This window comes from Dama dama, chromosome 28 (genome assembly GCF_033118175.1).
Source record: "Dama dama isolate Ldn47 chromosome 28, ASM3311817v1, whole genome shotgun sequence".
NCBI lineage: Eukaryota > Metazoa > Chordata > Mammalia > Artiodactyla > Cervidae > Dama > Dama dama.
This window is the reverse complement of record NC_083708.1, coordinates 38,944,706-38,963,480: the sequence shown is the minus strand read 5'-3', so window position 1 is coordinate 38,963,480 and position 18,775 is coordinate 38,944,706. Positions and strand designations below refer to the sequence as shown.

At 38.9% G+C, this 18,775-nt stretch overlaps 1 protein-coding gene across 1 annotated transcript in view; it reads right to left on the bottom strand.

The window, feature by feature from the left end:
- Positions 1-5,759: 5,759 nt before the first annotated feature.
- METTL24 (methyltransferase like 24) overlaps positions 5,760-18,775 on the bottom strand; it is a 118,314-nt gene continuing 105,298 nt past the window's right edge. The window contains exon 5 of the mRNA XM_061131723.1: positions 5,760-8,362. Within this exon, the coding sequence (XP_060987706.1) occupies positions 8,048-8,362 (315 nt within the window). The 3' untranslated portion in view covers positions 5,760-8,047. The remainder of the gene's footprint in view (positions 8,363-18,775) is intronic.

Here is an 18,775-nt window from a genome sequence, read left to right as displayed (position 1 = left end):
GAACTACCTGGAGATGGTGCCCCTTACTGAGATACAGAATTCAGAAGAAAGTAGTGGATGATTAGGGAACCATAATGAATTCAGGAATGGAGAGGGAAGTGTGAAGTGCCATCCAGGTCAAAATATCCATCAGCAGTATTAACTTTGGGTCTCAAAGAGACCTAGGGAACACCGATGCTATTCTTCATCAACAGTGCATGTTTTTCTCATTTTTGTCATCTCTGAAATAGAGCTATATCTTAATGATGTGTCATAATTTAATTGGCAGCATTCTTTCTTAATGGATCATAAAATTACTGGTGAAATACAGTATAAACAAGGCAAATACTAAGGGGACCTAAGAAGAAGAGAAGAGCCAAAGGAAAGAAGATTCCACTATAACACTTGGCTCAAAATTCATATTATCAAATATTTATTTGATCAGTGGGTAAATAAAATGAATGACCTAGCACAAGATTGCTCTGAGGCATCACCCCCTAGAACCAGTTTTTTATCTAAATTTTTCAACTTATGGATTTCCAAACCATGTGATTATAAATTCAGTTTCTTAAACAGACTGAAGGTTTCAAATTCTTAAAACAAACTGATTTTCTCCAGAGCTACAGGAAGGGTAGACTTCCTTGTGCTTGGAAGAAGGGGGATAGAGGTCCTTTATTAGAACCGTCTTCCATTGCGATTGTCACCCTCCAAAGGTCCCACTGCTACAGGTATCAGCTCCAATCCTGTCCCACCAAACAACAAGCCTTATCTCTAATGCTCTAGGCCCCTGGCCCTCACTGGTATACTGAACTCTTAAGACCACTGCAGTGTAGGTTCCTGCTACCTCTCAGGTTCTAGGATCCCTCTGAACTTTTTGTGTCTCAAGGTTTTTCTTTCTTGGGCATTCATATATATACATAAACATGTGTGTGTGTGTGTGTGTGCATGTGTGTACACACATGCATACATACATATTCACACATAATACCTACAGAAAGATCACCATGAAAATACATCCTTAATCTAGTATCTTTGGATGTTGCCACTTTGTTAGAGCATTCTAAAAACACAGAAGTATAAACAAAGGCAGTCTGAAACATTCTGGTTTTTAGAACCTTGGGAGCTTAAGTGTGTTACCTAAAAAGGTACTTTACCTAAGGGTACTTCACTTGATGACTGGAGAGCCATTATAATGGATTCATCTTTAATCTGGGCCTTTTCTTGTGAATCAACATATCATTTGGATTCTCTTGAATTTATCCTAAGACTTGCCTTTTATAGCACACAAATCAAGAAATTACCTAACCACCATCTAAGCCTTCTCTAATCACAAAAATCTTAGAATAATGAGATTTTTAAACTAGAAGAAACCTTAGAAATCAAATATTCCAACCTAAGATAAGAAAATAGGCCAATAAGGGTGATGAATTGCTTGTTATCACACAGCTAGTTAGCAGTGTCAGAATCTTTCTCCCTTCATCCCGCTATCCTGTTTCCTCTACGTACTGCCACTTAATTGTGTATTTTAAAATTGTCATATTTGTGCTGTGAATTTGTGGCTTCCAGCTTGCTTTCTCTGAGGTAGTTAATAGACTGTGTTTATTTCGTCCTTTAGTAAAACAGAACCTGTAACTAAAGACATTCTAACAGCCTCTTCCACCAGAGTTAGACCAAATGGTAACTGTGCTGAGAAGGACTTTTCTGACCTCAGTCAAATAGCCTGGAGAACATAATATGCTCTCTCTCCTTTTTACTCTTTGAAAAACTACCTTAATATTTTTTGTCCTAAAAAACCACTGTGGTTTTAATCACTTTTATAAGAATGCCAGCCAGCCCCTGTCCTTGACAGAAGTAGCCTCACATCATCATACCTTCTTTCTCTCATAAACTGAAAAATATTCTCTATGGTACTGTGAGTTGTGATCTAATACACTGACTCTAAAAAGTTGTTTTCTGGGAATTGGTTTTTTTTTTAAAAAAAAAAAAAAAAAGGCAATGAAGGATGAGAAAGGAAGAACTGAGGTTTAGTATCCTAGGATAACTTCTAACAATAATTGAGCCTTTAATTACTATTGTATTTATTTGATTCAATTATTATATAGCTCTCAAGTCCCCAGGGTCAAGAAAGATCTTCAGGTTAGCATCTTTAATCAGGAATGAGGATTACTGCAAGTAGTGTAATAAACAATCATGTCAAGAAAAGGACTTGTGTCTTAAATTAACCAAAATGAGAGACTGATTCATCTAAATTCCAAAGATATTTTTAATATCAGAAAAAAAGTCAATGACAGATAATGATGAAATAATTTCACTGAAAAATCCTATGTGAAATAGCTTTCTTTATATTCATATTCAACAATATTTATGGAGCACATTTGACCTAGCAGATCCCATGGTAGGCACTGGGGATACAGACACGGCTCTCACCCTCATGGAGGGAAAGTCATCACATAAGGAGACCCATGAAAGTAAAAGGAGTGTGAAGCCGGGGGGAACAGAAGACACGGTGGTGGTGGTGGTGGTTTAGTTGCTAAGTCATGTCCAACTCCTGAGACCAAATGAACTGTAGCCTGCCAAGCTCCTCTGTCCATGGGATTTCCCAGACAAGAATAATGGCGTGGCAGCACCGTTTATAATAGCCAGGACATGGAAGCAACCTAGATGCCCATCAGCAGACAAATGGATAAGAAAGCTATGGTACATATACACAATGGAATATTACTCAGCCATTAAAAAGAACACATTTGAATCAGTTCTAATGAGATGGATGAAACTGGAGCCCATTATACAGAGTGAAGTAAGCCAGAAAGATAAAGACCAATACCGTATACTAACGCATATATATATGGAATTTAGAAAGATGGCAACGATAACCCTAAATGCAAGACAGAAAAAGAGACACGGATGCATAGAACAGACTTTTGGACTCTATGGGAAAAGGCGAGGGTGGGATGATCTGAGAGAAAAGCATGGAAACATGTATATTATCAAGTGTGAAACAGATCACCAGCCCAGGTTGGATGCATGAGACAAGTGCTCAGGGCTGGTGCACTGGGATGACCCAGAGGGATGGGATGGGGAGGGAGGTGGGAGGGGGGATCAGGATGGGGGACACATGGGGGACCATAGCTGATTCATGTGAATGTATGGCAAAAACCACTACAATATTGTAAAGTAATTAGCCTCCAACTAATAAAAAAAAAAAAAAAGAATACTGGCGTGGTTGCCATTTCCTTCTCCAGATCTTCCTGACCCAGGGTTTGAACCCACATCTCCTGCATTGCAGGCAGTCTCTTGCATTATAGGCGGCTTCTTTACTGCTGAGCCACCAGGGAAGCCCAGAAGACATTGTAGGGAAACATAACCAGGGGCCTTCAATATGGGAGCGTCCCTGAGGAAACAATGTTTGATTTGACATCAATCCTTAAGAAATATTTTCTTGTACCGATAGCTTATTTTTATTGATACAAAATGGCGGTTTCTCACTAATGTTATAGAACTCACTTGGACTTTTGGATATTATCACACCTACCTAGGGTGAATATCTAATGACCAGAAATGTAGGACATAAAGCAGAATAGAAGCTAAAGACAGGGAAGGGGCAGGGTCCTGGAGACTGCCTATTGTGCTATGCATTAATTGCTTGATCTTGGGGCAGTCTAAGGGTCTTGGAGGAGCTGCAGTGGAAGAGAACCACTGGGGGACTCAGGACCACAGTCATTGACCAACCTAGCTCCTTGATACATATTAATTGCATATCTGTCATATACATACTAAGCTTCTCTATTAAAAGTCTAGATTAGAATTCAAACTTAGCAGGAAAAAATAAATCCCTTACTATTTCAGACAATCTTATTCCACAAAACCAGTCACTAAGACAAACTTAAAATATTTTATGAGAATACGAAGCTGCTGGTTTAACACAGCATTAGTTTTAACAGGTATTTGTTGAGAACTCATATTTCCCTGTATCGTGCTTAACATAAAGTGTGACGATATTTAGTTTGCTTGATATACTTAAGGACAGAAATACAATAAAAGAATTTCTATAATTTCTAAATTTAGGCAGTTTAAGAATATATCGAATCTTTGGGTTACAATTTCATGTGGTAATTTCAAATACCTCTCTAAATGTGAGAAACAGAAACATATTTTAGCATATAATTAAATGTACTGAATTCACAAAGAACCAGCAATTGGCTAGTACAAAAAATAATTATGTTATTGCTTAAAGGCAAACATAAACTTATCTCTAAAAGAAGAGAATCATGTTACATAATTGAGCTTGTAGGCTTGTAGGTCAAGTACCAATAGAATTATCTGTTTCAATGAGGCCTTCATTTTTCATCTGGAGAAATATGATGATGAGGCTGGTTCCCTGGTATTAATAGAAGCTTTACAAAATCCAAACATTTAGTATTTAGGAAACACAAATCTTGCATGGTATTTACTATATAATAAATAAACTCTTATAGCCAAAGCAGAAATGCTTACATGAATAACTGATTTGAACTAAACACTGTAAATTCATAAATTTGCTTTTGTTCTAGCCTGATGCAAAGACTAGTGGACCTTTAGTCTAACAGAAGTTTGTTTACGTCTTCCTGGCTCCCTTTATTTGAACATGTCAAATAGTTACAAATATTTATTGATAACCTATTATAACTACATAAAATACAATCATTCTAAGAAAAAGGAGAACAAGAAAATTGTTTTTCTTTGACTTTAATCTCAGACTGTGACACAGACTTCATGCCTAAAGGTTGACCTCTGACTCTTTTACATCCTCATATGTCTTTTGTCTAAAACAGAATCATTTGATAAGAGCATTATTAAAGTTGTATTTTCAGATTAATTTATTAACTCTGGTAGGAGTTAATTAAGAGATGTGTGTCACAGATATTCACATCTGAGTTCATCTAGCTGAAAGTCAAAGGCGAATTTGAAGCAAAGGAAATGCAAGCTATACTTCCAAGTGACTGGGCCCTCCTTAAAATCCAGGAGCCATGTCTGACCAGCCAGGGCCAAGAGTCACTTCCAAGCCTTGCAAGATCTTTTTGGCAACCTGAATATATTGTCAGAGAAGCTTTTGGGGACCCCATATTTTTTCAGTAAGCTTCCATTTGGTGGACATATTTTAATTGAGTAGATTGTTTAAATCTGCCTGCTACAAAAATGATCCCCACTCTAACAGATCTGCAGGTCTGGTCCTGGTTTATTAGTAGACTTTTCTTCCATTTACTAACCGGGAGGCAAAAATGTGTCCTTGCATTTGTCAAATGCTATTGAAGCAGCCCTGTGGAGGGATCTGCATGGGCTTTGGGATCTGACAGGCTGAGATGTGAACTTCTGCTCCACCATTAGAATAATCTAAATAACCTTTCAGAGTTTCCTCACCCATGTAATTGGAAAACTTGGACTTCCTTATAGTGTTGTTTGGAGAATCAGGAATAATCTATGCACAGTATTAGGCACATAGTAAGCTCTCAGTAAATAGCAGCTCTTGATTCTGCCTGTTTGTTTTCTGCAGTTTGTTTATCTTGTTTTTGTGGTGGCCCTGGCCTCCAGGGTGAGGGCCAGGGGTGCTGCCCAACATCCTACAATGCACACAATGGCCCTCCTTCCCTCCCCCAACAAAGAATTATCCAACCCAAACGGAAATAACACTCAGGTTAAAAAACCCTGGCCCACACAATAAGCATAATAATTCTAGAGGCAGGGAAACCATAGCAACAGTCAGAATATTCATCACAAATTTCAAACTATCTATGAAGGGAATGAAGGACAATCTTAGAAAAAAGCACAAAATAAGTACAAATAATTATTGAACAGGCTGCCTAAGTAGGTGGGTGTGGGTGGGTGTGTTTGTGATTTATTTTGAGTTTGTCTTTATTTTTTTCTCAACAGTACATCCATTCTTGCTTCAGATATATAGATAGATAGATAGATATAGTGTGATGAAGTCGATGTTCTGTACCACCAATCTGGAATAAATGGTAACTTCAGCTGTACAAAGGGAGCTTTCAGTAATGTTCTTAATCTTCAAGACCATGAATTAGGAACCTTGGTGTGAGTATGAATACATCTAAAACCTAATCATACTAGACACTTAGAATTTGTATACTTCATGTGTTTAGTCACTTCAGTCAGGTCTGACTCTTCATGACCCCATGGACGGTAGCCTGCCAGGCTCCTCTGTCCATAGGATTCTCCAGGCAAGAATACTGGAGTGGGTAGCCATTCCCTTCTCCAGGGAATCTTCCCGAGCCAGGGATCAAACCTGGATCTCCTGCATTGCAGGCGGATTTCTTTACCAGCTGAGTCACCAGGGAAGCAGTATAACTCATACCTTGGTGTATAAGAAGGGTTAAAAGGTTTAAATAAAAAAGATCTACTGTGTTTAATGTATAAAATTTTTATTAAAAGTGAAAGGTAATCTATGATATAATCCAAACAGGATTAGGACTAAAGTTAACTTTGTTTTGGAGGCTATACCATGCAAACTAAAAAGATAAACCACTTTAGAGTTTTATGGACTTTTTGTACTTTTGAAATACCTAGGGACATTGAAAGCAACTAAACTGCTAACTTATTCAAGCTGGCCCAGTCACATCAATAACTTTTGTTAATGTCCTGTAAGTTTTAATTTAAAAAACCTCATTTATACTTAAAAAAAAAAATCATCACTACTAATTCAGAAAGTCTTATTCCCTTTTGAAGTCAAGTTAGTAAGATGATATAACTCCATTGTATTTGGCTTCTCACCTGAGGAATATTTTCAAACCACTGCAAAAAGCAAAAAAGCCAACCCAGGGAATGTTTAGAGTAGAAGGAGGTAAAACAATGGGGATAAGGAATTAAGGTCTAGTAGTAATCAGTACTCTACTTTCTCCCAAAATTTCTTAAACAAACAGTGTATGTATTACTGTTCTCTTGGGATATAGAAAATGCCAGAAGATGTATTTAATATATCAAAGGTAATAATTTGATTTATTTTTACACTATTTAATTAATTTATTTGAAATAGGATTTTAGAAAATCATTTATAGAAGTAAATGTCTAATTCTTGTAGACAGAAAAGATGGAGATCATTTAAACTATTGAGAATATGCATTCCCTGCTTACTTTTTAAAAATATATAAAATATATACCGTGTGTTTGATATTACCACACTGTATCTATCCCAGGAAAAAGAGAGAATCTGGCCCTCAGGCCACAGGCTTACAATGAATGCCAGTTGGCAGAAAGGAAAATCTCATTTAATCTTGGAGATAATGTACTAAAAAAAATAATAATAATGACACCATAGGCAAGTCCATAGTTGAGAAATCAGGTTTGAAGACACTCAAATTCTGTTTTGGATTTAGTTTCATGGGAACAGAGGGGATTTAAGGCTGAACATAAAAAGAATCCTGAGTTGAAGAACATGATAGTCTAGTCTTTCTTACTCAGTTACAGAATTTGGTGTGTCTGCATTCCCAGAAATTAGAATCAGTGGTTCTTATAAAGTCACAGCATGGCTTCAGCAAAGGTTGAGGAGGAATGATTGAAATCTACAAGGCTGTAAAGAATGTTATTGACACAGTGAACAAGAAAATCCTTGAGCAAGGTGAGTGAATAGCAAATGAAAGGCCCTGTTTTAAACAGCAGGCTACATATTTAAGGATCTCATCAACCCAGGAAAAATAGAAATGTTATATAATTTCTTTTTCATGGTGGTGAACTCATGATTTATAGATACATAATTAATTTTAGGGAAAACTGAGATAAATGGGGGATTATCTTCCAAGTTGAGGTAAGGAAGGACAAGCATTTCCACTCTGAGGCAAAAGGCATAGAGCTTGGGTTTGGGCAGATGGAGGTTGACTCCTGTGTCTGTCCCCTCAACATGTGTTAACTGTTCCCCTACCATATGCCAAGCCACATGTACTACAAAGCTAATAACACAACTTCTGCCTCAAGCAAGTCACAGGCTAGTGGGAGCCTAGACAAGTAAACCAATAACTAGAATCATGGACATGTTCCCTGCTGCAAATATTTCCTTGAGTTCTTGATGAGATCCTGTGTCCTATTTCCATCTTGTATTCACCCAACCCAGAGTATAACAGCTACTCGCATTGAAAATATCTTTTTTCAGGAAAAGCTGAGGTTTAGATAAGTCTTTGTAACTGTGAAAAAGCCTGAAATCCTGCAGTTCTAACTCTTTAAGGAGGCTGTACCAGAAGCGCACAACACTGCTGTCACTGCCGCTGACCTCAAACCCGGGCCAGTGGAGATGGATCTCAAAGATGAGCTGTCCAATTTGTTCGAGGACATCTTCCAGAATAAGATTTTCCAAAACTTTCCATTCTGCGCTTTCCAGATCCGCTTTGAGAACATCAATCTGTAACAAAATGATGAAATGAGATTGGCAGAGTCAGTAAACATTGTTAAAAATACCATTGCTATCAGGAGCATCACTATATAGCTGCTTCCCAAAAGAGCAGAAATTTTCAAATTTTAGAGTTAGAAGTCTTTTTCAAATGGCTACTTATGACATGATTTTCTAACCTCACTCCACACGCAAATAATGAAATACCAGCCAGAAATCATGATGGACCCTCTTACTCTCTGCCCAGTGGGCATGGATGTCCAGGAAGGAAATGCTGGAGCATGTATATCTCCACGTCCACAGTTTCTCCCCAGCAACCAATATGCTGCTTAGGGGAACTCAGTCCTGGAAGAATGGTGGCCTATAAGGAAGGACTGGCAGAGGGCCACTGCCTATAGGAACCACCTCAAAAACCTTGACAACCCCTTTTCCCCTACCAGTTTCACCAGGATTGAAAGCTAGGGGAAGAGATCTCAGCTCTCTGAATACTAGACTTGAAAAAAAAAAAAAGTATTAACAGTATTCCGTGACTTTTTAAAAAAGTATATGCCAGTACAGCATTCTAAGAAAAAATTAATAAAACCATTCCCTGTTCATTTAATGAACACAAGTTCACATTCCAGGTGAGATGGGATACAGGATGAAAAGTAGGATGGGAGAGAGTTTGCTATTAAGTTATGAGAAGGATCTCCTTTCTGCTGGCTTTGCACAAAATCCATTAGAATAACAGAATACCAGATACCTCCAGAAAGCAATGAAAGCTAATTACTTAGCAAATGCTTCTATATCCTGGCACTATGCTAAGTGCTTCACCTTGCAATATTCATTTACTCCTCTCAACAATTCTGCAAGGGTGTATCCCTATTTAAAATTGAGGAAACCAGACTCAGAGAGTAACCCATCCTTGGTCACACAGTTGGAGAGACAGTGGTGAAACATGAACTGAGTCTGTTTATATGGCCCATGTTCTTAATCATGACATGATATTGAATTCCCATAAACCACAAAAGGGAAAGTGGTAAATCAGAGTTCCTAAAAGGCTTTTGGTTGGGAAAATGAGGTGGTATTGGAGAGGGAGTAAGGATCATTGAGTCCAAGTATTGTTATCAGCATCACCATTTTACATTGGAAAGCAGAGCACTGTCCATCTTAAAGAATCACTTTCCCACATACATTATCTCAGCAAAATAGCCCTCTAGGTAGGCAAGGATTTGGTAAAAAGGACTTTTCTGCTGCCAAGAAATGGGGGAAGGGGTGTATAGGAGATAATTTGACCACACAGAAGAAGGCTGGCACATTCAGACACAAACTGGAATAATTAAGATGGAGGGAATCACTGCAATAGAACAAAGCCCATAGTTCCAAGAGGTGACAACAAAAGCCTAAACAGCTCTTCAGGAAGCTGCCAACTGAAGTTACCAAAGTCCTGCCCATGAAAGTGACTTTTCAGAAGGATAGACAAGAACCAACACCAGCCCTGCCCCGGCCTCTCCTCTCTCTCACTGCGTGTCTATTTGACGAGCTTCTCATTTGCAGCTGAGACATGAGGCTGCCAGTGGTAAAATTCCTTATGTGATCTCAGAGTTGACTGAAGAAGTTAACATGGAGTTTAGATATAATTGCTCTAAGAAAATGATCTTTGCCCGGCATCCCGAGACTCGTCAGGAAAGGCTTTCACTCTCTTGCCTTGAACAGTACCTCCTGGTCGACAGGGAAACAGTGATGGTAACAACCGCAAGACTATCAAGAGGCCTTAGAAGAGGCTAGATATCCATAAACCAGCTTTTTTTTTTTTAATTCAATGGTTCTAAAATCAAAGAGAAAAAGTTTAAAAAAACAAAAACAATCTTCTTTTCTAAAAGGAACTGAGCAAAGGCAGGTTCCATGTGAACATACACAAGGCTGAAATAATTCTCATGACTTGGATACAACAGAGCTAATTCATTCTTTTCTCATTTCTGCTGCCCTGGTGCATCCTTGGCTTTGTTTAATCTGTGAAGTTTTAAGCAGAATATTCCTGAATTAGGATAATTAAGCTGCTGAAAGAAATATTAAATCAAAACTTCACAAAATTTTCTAATTTATACAGAAAATATCCAAAACTCAAAGCCAACATTTGTTGGGTCAATTCACACAGTGAAGAATTTCTTAGGTTTCTTTATAGATTCATTTTTCACCATGACTTTCTCTGAGTTTGAATATATTGAATGTGATCTATAAATCAAAGTATTAAAGTGGCAGGATAAAGTTAATCAGCCTAAAATTGACCTAAAAACTATACTGGTGCATTATAGGGGAATATGCCTAACACATTTTTTCTAAACATAGTTTTTAAATAAGCTATCAACATACCTAACATATTCTTTCCAAACATATTTTTAAAATAAGCCATTAATCAAAAGTTATAAGCAACTGGGAAAAAATAATTAGGTTAAGTCATAGCAAATATATGCTTTCTTTAGAAATTCAATTTTCATTTACAAAAAGTATTTCAAATATGACCACACTCCCCCGCCCCCTTCTGAATCCAGTGACAGAATTCTCTACTTCAGTCAGAATGATATAGGTTGATCTCAATCATGCAATCCAGGGGGAACACAGAACTGAGGAGGACATAGCTCTTTCCTATCTTCCAGCCTCAGAGCACAGATAGCCAAAAGCCGTGAATAAAACATGGTCTTCTCTTCCAGTGTGCTTTTTCTATTTCTTGCCTTTTAGAATGTTCTATTACCACAACAATTTTGCAAGTGTGATTTCCATTATTACTGCATAATGCACCCAATATTATTGTTATTATAAGGTGCTAAACATCTCTGAATAAGATATGTCACTTTTAACATTTTAATATCAGTTTTCAACAATTATGGCACTAAAAATCATGCAAATTATTATATCGGAATAATCAAGTGCCAATCCTAATACAGTTAGGTTAAATCAGGTTTCTTGGAAAAAAACAACTAAATGTTAGCTCTCTGTAAACTCTGGAATAACCAAAGACATATTCTCAAAAAAAGTAGATGAAGCAGCCTACTTAGCATAACTTCAGAGGTCCTATCAAAGTTACCTCCTTTTCTTTGTGCCAGAAATATATAATAAATCACCTTTAATAGAACTTTTTGAGGAAATGAGAATTTTAATTTTAACTGGATTAAGATGTGAGGCTATCTGACAGCTCCCTTTTCATGGGCACACGTTTATCCTGTGCTCATCTACCCAGAACTGCAAAGATGAGAGTAAAGGGGGTTGGTGGTAAAATTCATTGGCAATAACTATTAACGTGCTAGATCTGCTATAAAAAAGTGCCGCAGATTGTGTGACTTCAACAACAGAAATTTACTGTCTCAGAGTTCTGTGGGCTAGACGTCCAAAATCAAGGTGACCAACAGTGTCGGTTCCTCTGAGAGCTATAGAGGATGCTCTGTTTCATGGCCCTCTCATAGCTTCTGGTGGTTTGCTGGAAATCTTTGGCATTCCTTAGCCTCTGCATGGCTCTGATCTGTCTTCACAATGTTATTCCTGTTTCTGTGTCCAAATTCCCCCTTTATAAAGACACCAATCATAATGAATTAGGGCCCCACCCTACACCATTATGACTTCACTTAAACTAATTAACGTCTTTCTTGACCCTGACCCTATTTCCAGTTAAGATCACATTCTGAGGAACTAGGAGTTGCGACCTCAGCATGTGCAAGTGGCGGTGGGTGGGGGGAGTGGGGGGTGTGCTACTGCTATAGAGCTTTGGCAAGGTTCAGGAGCCCATTTCCCGGGGCCAGTGCCTAGGGAAAGTGTCTTGTACCACAGATCTAAGCGCTAGCAACTATCTGAGGGAACTGTGGGTGTTATCCTGTCCGTCCCTACCCCAGCCAACACTGAAAGTTCCAATCTTGCTAAGTGTCAAAGCCAAAGCAGATCAATAAGCCTCCAAAGCCAATTAAAACCATCATCATAAAACCCCTATGCTTCAATCCCTGGGTCTTTCTCAGCCACACAACGAGGCCAGCAGGTGCAGCTTGTCTTTGACACCTTTCTGTTCCCTAACTCATTCCTTTCCCTCCTCTAGAACTCCTTCAAGTAGTCAACTTCCTCATGCTACACTCTCCACCTGAGTCTTTTCCCCTTCAAAAGGGCCCTCCAGCAGGGTAGGCAAATTTTGTCACATGCCTGTAGACTAGCCAGAGGGCAAAAGTGGAAGCTGCAACATCTTTAAAGGCCTGGGTTTGGAAATCACCAGCATCATTTCTGCTGCATTCTATTGGCCAAAGCAAACCATGAGGCTAACTCAGATTCAAGGAGAGATGAAATAGATGCCCCTTTTGAGAAGAGGAGCAGCATACACAGAAAGGGTGAAATGGTCATTGTTCGTGGCCCTGTCTGCATATACTTGACCTCAATCATTGAAAAAAATATTATTTTATATACAAATCCATGAATGAACTACAGTATTACCACAGAAGTGAGCCTTAACTGGACACAAGCAATACTCCAGGAAAACTGAATAATAAAGCATTTATTCATCAGAATATTATTAAGGAAAGGACATTAGGGAATTCCCTGGCAATCCAGTGGTTAGGACTCCATGCTTTCACTGCCAAAGGCCTGAGTTCAAATCCCTGATTCGGGAATTAGGATCCCACAAGCCACTCAGTGTGGCACCTCCTCCCCCTAAAAGGGCAGGTTAATTAAAACATGGCATTTTCTATTAGATCTGGCTTTCTTTGGAATTTGACAGAGAATCTGGGATATCCAATGGATTAAGGATGACTAATAAAGAAAATTCTGAAAAGAACAGTATATGTATAAGTCCTAGATATTATATCAGTCTACTAGGGCTACTATAACAAAATACCACAGACTGAGTGGCTTAACATCAAAAATTTGTTTTCTCACAGTTCTGGAGGCTGAAAGTCCAGGATCAAAGTGTAAACAGATTTGATTTCTCCAGAAGCCTCTCTCCGTGGCTTGCTGATGGCTGCTTCCTAACTGTCCTCACATGGACAATGAGGACATGGCCCTCTCCTCTGTGTGAGCACTCCTGGTATCTCTTCCTTTTCTTACAAGAACACCAGCCCATTCTAACTTCAATTAGCCTTAGTTACCTCCTTAAAGGCTCTGTCACCAAACACAGTCATATTGAGGGTGAGCACTTCAATTTGTGAATTTTGGTGGGGAAACAATTCAGTCCATAACAGATATAAAACAGGTACTTTTGCTGTACATGATTTAGAGGCAACAAGTATCTCTTCAAAAAGAGTTTTAAAATCCATCCCTGTTATTGCTAATGCAGGCTAGCTGCTGGAGAAAACCAGCAGTTCTTCCTCCACCGTTGTTGTTGTTCAATCACTAAGTCATGTCTGACACTTTGCGACCCCATGGACTACAGCACGCAGGGCTTCCCTGTCCTTCACCATCTCCCAGAACTTGCTCAGACTTGTCTTTTGAGTTGGTGATGCCATCCAACCATCTCATCCTCTGTCAACCCCTTCTCCTCCTGCCCTCAATCTTTCCCAGCATCAGGGTCTTTTCCAATGAGTCAGTTCTTCGCATCAGGTGGCCAAAGTATTGGAGCTTCAGCTTCAGCATCAGTCCTTCCAATGAATATGCAGGGTTGATTTCCTTTAGGATTGACTGGTTCATTCTCCTTATAGTCCAAGGGACTCTCAAGAGTCTTCTTCAGCACCAGAGTTCAAAAGTATCCATTCTTCAGTGCTCAGCCTCCTTTATGGTCCAACTCTCACATCTATACATGACTACTGGAAAAATCATAGCTTTGACTGTATGGACCTTTGTTGGCAAAGTGATGTCTCTGCTTTTTAAGACACTGTCTAGGTTTGTCTTCCTCCATAACTAACAGCTAACTCCAGTGCTGGATGGTAAAAATGTGAGCCACCTCACGTTAATTGAAGGCGAGTCATAGACACTGTGGCAGATTTTATTTTCCAAAGATGGTCTCACCATTAAATCCCATCTCACATTATTTTCTACAATATGGCCTTGACCTTCCTCCCACCAACAGATGAAGTTGATGTTCCCTCCCCAGAGATGGTTTCTTGAGGTTGGCAACCGGCACAGTCATATCAGGCCCCACACTTAGAAGGGCTCAACATTTGGTTTCTTGCTCTGATGTTGCCAACTTGAATTTCTTAATATGTTTTGAACAAGAGACCCTACACTTTGTACTCAGCCCCACAATTATGTATCCTGTTCTGTGATCCTGCTCTTGAATATTGATGGACTCGTGACCAGTGACTACTAAAGTATGGTAGAAGTGACTCTGGGTGATGATATCCAAGCACAGGCTTTGTTCACTGATACTCTCTCTCCTAAAAATTTCAGCCACAAGGCAAAGTGTCCAAGTGCCCTGAGGCCATCATGCTATGAGTCCAAACCAGCCCTTGCAGAGAGACCACACAAAAGAGACTCTGAATCAATATGTAGAGAGTGATGCCTGGCCAACCCCAGTTGCTCCAACCATCATCCAACTGCAACCTGAAGAGAGACCCTGAGCCAGAACCACCTAGAAAAGCCCTCCCCAAACAGACCCCCAGAAACTGGGAGAGACAATGATCAATTACTGTTGTTTTAAAAAACTTAAGTTTTGCGGGTGACTCATAATGTAGCAGGAGATAACTAGAACAGAGACCAAGTACCATTTATGCAAATCTTCTTTTGAAACATTAAAAGTTAATTGCATAGTGTCAAATACTATATATTCCAAAGCTGTGACTTCTAGATTTTAATGTATATTTAACCAAAAATATTTTCTTATTATAAAAAAAGGAACAATACGGGACTTCCCTAGTGGTACAGTGGATAGGAATCCACTTGCCAATGCAAGGGACACAGGTGTGATCCCTGGTCTGGGAAGATCCCTTGGAAAAGGGAATGGCCACCCACTCCAGTATTCTTGCCTGGAGAATTTCATGGATAGAGGAGCCTGGTGAGCGAGATACAGTCATGGGGTTGGAAAGAACTGGGCACTACAGAGCAACTAAGACTTTCACTTATTCACCGGAAGATCCCACATGCCCTGGAGCAACTCAAGCCCATGCAGCACAACTAATGAACCTGCGCTCTAGAGCCCTCAGGCTGCATCTGCTGAAGCCCGTGTGCCTAGAGCCTGTGCTCCACAAGGAAGAGTAGCCCCGCTCAGCACAACTAGGGGAAGCCTGAGCACATCAACGAAGACCCAGCACAACCAAAACTAAATAAATTTTTTAAAAAGGTACAAAGTCATTATGTAAAAATTAAAGCTACAGATAAGCAAAAAGAAAAGGAATTAAGACACCTGTGATCTAGAGTTTAAAAACAGTTAACTTGAACACCTGGTATATTTCTTGCTAAACATTTTTCTTTGCCTTCAACACACACACACACACACACACACACACATGCACAAAACACAGTTTACAGCCTACATGGGCATAATTCAGATACACATGCTGTTTATAAAATTAGAATTATACTGTTTTAAATTTGCTTTTTAATGTAACAGACCATGAATATTTTTTCAGGCCAACACATTTTCAACTAAAATGTTCTCTCAGTGTCCCTGGGAGCTTTCATAAGAATGTGATGCAGGTGAGCGAGGTCCCTGCAGGACTGAGGCAGATGTGGGGGAGGAACAGACCCTCCACCTTGGTTCAACAGGAGCAGCTCCCCTTTTCTCTCTTTTATATGCTTGGAATCCTTTGCAAATCTGTGCTTGAGAAAGAGATTTCCTGCTTAAGAAAAAAAAAATTTTTGGAAGCCTCCGTCTATAACTTGTGTTTTTAACAACTTTTATATTGGTTTAATTCACTTAATCAAATCCCTCTTCTGATGGTCATTTAGGTTCTTTCCAATTGGATGATGTTGTCAACTGAGGTGTTCAACAAACTTGCAGCTAAATATTTAAGCATGTTCAATTCTTTCCTTAGAATAAGAACACTTCCAGAAGAGAACTGGCAGGTTCAAAACATAGGCACAGCTTACACTTTTAATAATTTTACTAACCAGTAGCCCCTTCCAGTCCCTGCTCTCGAGAAACTGAGGACAAACCAGATTGTGCTAAGACTGGGAATCTGTGCAGACAGACACACCACAAAAAGCTCCTCCACTGTTATTAGTTCGGTCATCACTGGCTTGTTTATATTATCCTAAAGCTACATGATACTCTGGAGCATTCCTAAACAAACCTATGCTTTTATGTCCCAGTGATTCACTAGAGTAGATAAAAACTGCACGCCATTTAAAGAAGAGAAAACAAGCAAATCAACCTTAACTAAGTATATGTTAAACTGTCTTTATATAAATTTTTATTTAAAACATTTTAATAAAAATGCTTTATCTATTGTTCTGTGTGTGTGCATGCGCTAAGTCACTTCAGTCATGTTTGACTCTTTGCAACCCTATGGACTGGAGCCCACCAGGCTCCTCTGTCCATGGGGATTCTCTAGGCAAGAATACTGGAGTGGGTTGCCCTCCTCCAGGGGTTCTTCCCAACCCAGGGATTGAAATTGGGTCTCCTGCATGGGTAGGCAGGTTTTTTACCACTAGCACCACCTGGGAAGCCCCCTATTGTTCCATATTAAACCTTTAAAAGGAGATAGATTCTTTTTTCCACGCACAAAATGTGAGTTAAAGCTTCAAACTGGTTATTGTTGTTCAGTTGTTCAGTCATGTCTGACTCTTTGTGACCCCATGGTGCACCATTCCAGGCTTCCCTGTCCTTCACTATCTTCCAGAGTTTGCTCAAACTCATGTTCATTAAGTCAATGATGTCATCAAACCGTCCAATCAACCTCATCCTCTGTCACCCACTTCTCCTCCTGCCCTCAATCTTTCCCAGCATCAGGGTCTTTTCCAATGAATCAGCTCTCTACATCATGTGGCCAGAGTATGAGAGCTTCAGCTTCAGCAGCAGTCCTTCCTGTGAATATCAGGGTTGATTTCCTTTAGGACTGACTGGTTTGATCTCCAGCGACTCTCAAGAGTCTTCTCCAGCACCACAATTTGAAAGCATCAGTTTTTCAGTGTTCAGCCTTCTTTATGGTCCAACTCTCACATTCATACATGACTACTGGAAAAACCATAGCTTTGACTATATGGACCTTTGTCAGCAAAGTGATGTCTCTGCTTTTTAAGACACTGTCCAGGTTTGTCATAGCTTTTCTTCCAAGGAGCAACTGTCTTACCGTCCTTTATAATTAACATCCTAATTAATCATTATATTAATCAAAATCCTTGGCTAAAAGCCAAAACTACATAACACCAATAAAATGTCAATATTAACCATACAGCTTATCAAACAACTAACACAGAACAAGCGACTTCTTTCATTTGTGCCACAATTGACCTACAAACATAGCTGCTTGCTTTCAACATGGGCAGTTTAGCTTTGAAGCCAGAATCATATACTGTGTACATGGCATTTACAGATATATCTCACACTTTGTAAAAGACAGATTCCTGAAAAAGAGTGTGGAAACGGAGTTTTGGAATTAGGCTCTATTTTTAAAATTATTACTTATTTAACTACTCATTGAGTTATTCATAAATATTTTTTAATTAATTTATCAGCAATTACCTATCACCCTAATAATAAATGTTACATTCATTCTCCATACTCACTGTGGTCTAGGTCAATATTCAATCATAATTTTAAAATTATTTTATCAATACAACTCCTTTTAGTTTAATTATGAAAAGTTGTTATTTAATGATTAAAGCAAAGCAAATCCAGGCTTTTAAATAACATCTTCTTAAAGCAAGATATATCTCTGCACCTACAAAATTAAAACCTGTACAAACATATTAGAAAGAGGATCCTGTTTTGTAGAAAAATAGAAGAAATTAATCTATCTTAAATGAACAAGAGGATTAAAAGTGTCTTTAAGAGCCTTAGACTTTAAACACACTAAATCAGGCCCAGTTATCATCATTGGCTGGCAGAAATGTGGCATTACAGGATATCTGCTACCACTAAGAAATGGGAGATAAGATTGCCCTGAATAGCATGGGAAATATGAAGGGTCACTCTAAGCTAATGTAGGACCATTTCTGAACTAATAATAAAAGAAAATAATTTTATGTAGTAATCAGCTCACAGAACTGACCTCTACAGGGAGCAATACTCTGTAAATGAATTTTAAAGGAATTAAGGAAAACATTTATAAACAAAGACTTACTTTGTCAAATATCTAGCCTACTTCACAGGGGCTAACCTGAAGCTGCTGGGCGAGAAACTTCTGGGCTGGGCGAGGTCATATAACATGTAGCACCAGAAATATAGGTCAGGGACAGTAATGGGTGAGTCAGTGACACGTCAAGAAGTCAGCAGGGATTCATGTTGATGTTTGACAGAAAACAACAAAATTCTATAAAGGAATTATCCTTCAATTAGAAAATAAATATAAAAAAAAGTCAGCAGGGCTACTGGTGACATGC